At 34.6% G+C, this 4,747-nt stretch overlaps 1 protein-coding gene and 1 long non-coding RNA gene across 4 annotated transcripts in view; one reads left to right on the top strand and one right to left on the bottom strand.

The window, feature by feature from the left end:
- Positions 1 to 4,747, top strand: part of LOC106527335 (uncharacterized) — a 17,612-nt gene that overhangs the window by 5,088 nt on the left and 7,777 nt on the right. The gene's annotated exons all lie outside the window — the stretch shown is intronic.
- hoxb6a (homeobox B6a) lies at positions 4,014 to 4,747 on the bottom strand (the record flags this gene model as incomplete). The annotated part of the gene is given in 1 exon segment (XM_014022181.1): positions 4,014 to 4,747. A coding segment is annotated over 1 exon segment (134 nt), but the record flags the coding sequence as incomplete, so codon positions are not given.

Raw genomic sequence — 4,747 nt, 5'->3', positions numbered from 1 at the left:
GGCTTGTAGTTACAGGCCGCATTTCAGACATTTCCATTCTTTCACACTAAAGGTTAGAGAAACACGTTGGAAAAATCAGTGTTACTCTGTAAATATCTTAAAATGAGAAACAAACAGAAAGGATCAATTGTTGAAGTTAACACAAGCAGAACAGAAGTGAAAATCCACAAAACAGCAGCTGAAAGTAGCGAAATCAAACGAGAAAGCTAAAATTACCATAAGTTTATCTAATCCCTGAAATGAGCAATTTAAAGGAAAAACATAATAGCTAAAAAGTGCTATGAATAAAAGTAAAAATGCTGAAGCAGGTTTAAGAGATGAATGTTTCAAAGATATCTGAAAGGATGTAATTATAGTTAAATAGTTCAAAATGTATAAAAATTACAAATCCATAAAAGTTCCAGATAAATGTTTCTAACTGAGTGGATCATATTAACATAGGAAATTGTTCAAAGTTTGATTGAAGAAAAAAAAATACAGTGTAATTAATGATGACTCAGCGTTTACATAAAAAATCCACAGGGATCAGACCTATAAGCTGTAAAATGACTAAWAAAACATKAATGTTTTTGAGACATAAACTGTTTGCTATAAAACCAGCAGACATGCTTCCAGAATACATCAGGATTTGTTCTGCAGGAGGAGCTGGTCCAGCAGAAACCTCTGAACTATCTCTTATAGTTTTATAATCACTGTAGTCAGCCTGTCTTTTTGTCCTTTCAGTCAAAGTGTTGCACTTTCTGAGTTTGTTTTTCTTTCACTGATTATTGCCTTAAAATGAACATTTTCTTTTCTGTCACCAACTTCTGTTCAAAGGCTTTTTGTTAGAGTTGGAATTAAAGCTGCAATGATTTTAGTTGKTGCATTTGTTTCCATGTTATTCAGTGATGATGAACTGTTTCCATCACAACACTGAGATAAATTGTTGTAGACCATTTAAGTCAGTAAAAATTTCAGCTAACAAAGACACAGATGAGCGAGCCCTTCTTTTTGCTTGAACATTTTTGCTTTTAGGACAGTAAAAAAAAACTTATAGATCAGTCAATAATCATTKAACTATTTTAGTTATTTTACACAAAAATTTGTTGCAGTCATTATAAATTTGATTTATTTAAAAATGTATGTATATCCCAGGAGCACAAACTTTATGTTCCCCAGATCCAAACTTAAAGGAAATCTATGCTGGATTTTGTAACAGTTTGGGTTTCGTCCATTTACTTCGTCATCTCGTTCTGTTTTAAAATGTTTGTGTAGTCGTCCCAAATAGTTTCTGAACCAACGTGAGAGCATGCTCTGTAAATGTCAGAACCTGGTTGCTCCTTTTAAAGCCACAAATATCACAACGTGAGACTGTGCAGACGTTGTTCATCAGAGCCAAAACTTAGGACAGATATTTGTCTGCAGCGAACACCTATCTTTTTTTTTTTAAAGATTCTGTCATGTTGGGGACGCTATTTTTTTTTCAGCTGCTCTTTGTCATGGTTTCCAAAGCTTGAGTAAGAGCAATACTGTAGATCACAAAACACCAGGTTGGATGRCTTTAGTTGGGCTTTATAGAAATAAAAACAATACAAAAATAAAAGCATGTTGTCAATAAAAGCTGCAAAAAGAAAACAGCAATGATCATAAATCAGAAAACATTCATAAAAGGAATCTTTTTTTGCCATTATGACATTAATTATTAACTAATTTAACGTGTTTGTTCAACCAAGGGATTTAAAAGACATGATTTTGATTTTGTTTAGGGGGTCAGAAGTGGAAAAGTTTGACCTAACATTTAAGTTCTCACTTGATTTATTTATAGCATCAAACAAGCCCTTCACAACACTGCAGGTATAAAGACTCTGCGTGTCTGTGTGTGTATGAATTTAGGTGTCATGGTAAAATAAATTAAATTACAGATACATGGTGTTAAATAAAGGTCACACTTTACATGTCTTTGATGCAGTATTTTCTTATTTTCAACTTGTGCTAATTTTGACAGAAAAAAGATGAAACAGTTAACTGTTTTGCACTTACATCCGTGCCTTCCATGTTCAACAGTAATATGTAATTTTAGTCTGATTGAACTAAAAGAGCAGAAAAGTTCAGTMAGTTTAAAGTCCGGAGCAGTAACTCTGTAACATGTCTCCACAGAGGCACTGATGGAAAAAAAGGCAATTTTAACCTTTTGTTAAATTAAAGGACAGTTGTGATTTCGAGTAAACCTTGAAATAAACACCTTGTCAMGCTCAGTGTGTGTTTTGTGTGTAAATGATTCTCAGCTAACACACCTCATTTTAGTATTATCTGTAAAACTGTTTGAATTATTGTATTCTTGTTCAGTTGATTGTGGACAATTTAATTTGGTTTAACTCCAAAGCTTTATTAGAGACATATTTACAGATTAGTTTTTTAAAAAATGGTTAAAACGGTCTGGTGGTGCCTGAGGTGTTTTTTTTTTTCAACACACATATGCTTTGAACAGGTAATTTCATTTTTTTTAAAATTTATTTATGTAGTTTTTATTCTTGCGTGGTCTGGTAGTGCTAAAGGTTTTGTGARTTGGTTCCAGCTGGACCACACCAACTTTTACGACAATATTCATTAAACTCGCTGAGTTATTGCATGAAATTTAAAGTTCTGTTTGCTGTGACGGCCATCTTGAATGGTGATCAGCTGATTAAGTGCAGAAAGTTAAAAAAATAATAAAAAATAAAAATCAGGCAGTGGTTCATGAGATATTTTGCTAACAGACACCTGGACACACAGAGAGAGAGAACAACAACAAGCAGAACAATTAGTAACGTTGTATTTGCATGTTTTAAACATTTTGTATAAATGGTTCATCGTTTGGATGACTAAAACAATCCTGGATTAAATTAAATGTGCACGCCAGTGAAGCTAATGGATGTCAGAATAAAATCTTCTCTCCTAGCAATCAAAAAGAAGCCCTGCTGAATCTGTGCAGGAGATAAGGACAAAAAAATGTGTGCGTCAGTAAAACGTGAAGAGGCCGCGAGCCGGTCACTCCCGGGCCACGCAGAGTTCAAAGGGTCACGAGGACATTGTCCACTTTGTCTGGATGAAGTGAGTGTGTGTATGTGTGTGTCTGGCTCGAGAACAGGTCAACTTTCTCCCCTCTGGTCTGCTCATCAATTAGGTCAGCTCGAGCTGCTTCCCCTGCGGACCGCCGTGCGCGCGCCTCTAGAGCGCGCTTTAAATATGCACCGTAGGTGGAAAAAATGCTAAAGGGCTTTTGGGATGTCCAAAAACATGGAAACCAATATYTGCATTCGATTAACTGAAAAAAAAAATCATCTTTGGACACATTTATTCCAACTCAAAATGAAAATAAAAAACGTTGACTGTACACTTCTTTACATTTTATTGGACATTTCTTATAGACACTACCTGACAAAAACACTAATAAATTTAAAATCATATAAAATGTACAAGTCCTGAACAATTTTAGGTAGTTTGAAGAATACAATCAGTAGATGAACACCGCCACGCATCCCCTTTATGATCCTTTAAAACGTAATTACAGTATTATTTGGATCAAAGATTTTTTTCTATTTTCTGCACAAGGTAGTTTATTTTCTCCTCTTTTACGCCTCTGTATGTTTYGGAAACATCATATGATACAAACAACTATTTTTTTCTCCTCCTTCTGTTGAGTGTAAAACCAATCTGCACGAATTATACACTCATAAACACAAATAATAATAAACAAAACAGAAATAATGTTCTACATCCTCAAAAATARCGCTTCTACAACGATATTACAATTAAAATAATGGGAATAAAAAGGTTTTACAATTAGAACTTGTTGGAATGCTGTGGAAAAAGGCTGACCCCCCCACCACCACCACCTTTAACTGGTTTTCTGCCTTTTTATTATTGATGACATCAAACCATTTTCTTGTGTCTGTAACAATTATCAGACATAAATATAAATCTACGGGAGATCCAAATAATAATAAAAACAACTCGCAAGTTTTATATTTCTAGAAAACCATAAAATAAGCTGCCTTTAATGTTTAATTTGTGTTGTACGTTTCCTGTTTTTTTTTTACATTTTAGGGCTTATTTTAGTTTGTGTTTTCATAAATTACTTTCATCCTTATTGTCTGTTTTTCATCATAAAACCTTTTAATAGGATTTCTCTGTGTGACTCGAACCTGTGAACGTTTCACCTGCAAAAACTCAGCTTTGTAAACTGAAGGAAACCTTTCATATCCTGTCCTCAGAAATGTTATTTTTTTTCACGATTTGGTTTCATTTGCGAAAGAAAAACAACTTTTAAATAAAATTAAAACTAATAAATTTTTTAACAACGTTCTGTTTTTTTTCCCTAATCATATGCAGAGATTTCAGCGTTTATTTATCCGGTTCAAAACGTACAAATTGCACAAAAACTTCTTAAAGAACCGTCAGTGTTTTCAATGAGACGTTTCAAAGAGCTCTGAGGGGTCACGGAAGCAAGTCGGTCTATTTTCCTAACCTACGAGTTTTAATTCTGTTCAATCAGAAAGAAAAAAAAAAAGTTGGAAAAAGGAGCTCCGCTCCCAGAGTCCACCTGTCTGCAGCCTGTCCTTTCTTCAGCTTCTCTTCCTCCTTTCCATGAAACATCAGTCCGTCCGTTTCTCCTCCTCATCTGTACCGTTTACCGTGGAGGAAGAGGAGGAGTTGATCAGCTTGTTCTCCTTCTTCCACTTCATCCTCCGGTTCTGGAACCAGATCTTGATCTGCCGCTCGGTCAGGC

The sequence above is a fragment of the Austrofundulus limnaeus genome, unplaced genomic scaffold (assembly GCF_001266775.1).
Source record: "Austrofundulus limnaeus strain Quisiro unplaced genomic scaffold, Austrofundulus_limnaeus-1.0 Scaffold319, whole genome shotgun sequence".
NCBI lineage: Eukaryota > Metazoa > Chordata > Actinopteri > Cyprinodontiformes > Rivulidae > Austrofundulus > Austrofundulus limnaeus.
Note: the sequence above shows the minus strand (reverse complement) of the source record. Positions and strands in the feature narration are given on the sequence as shown.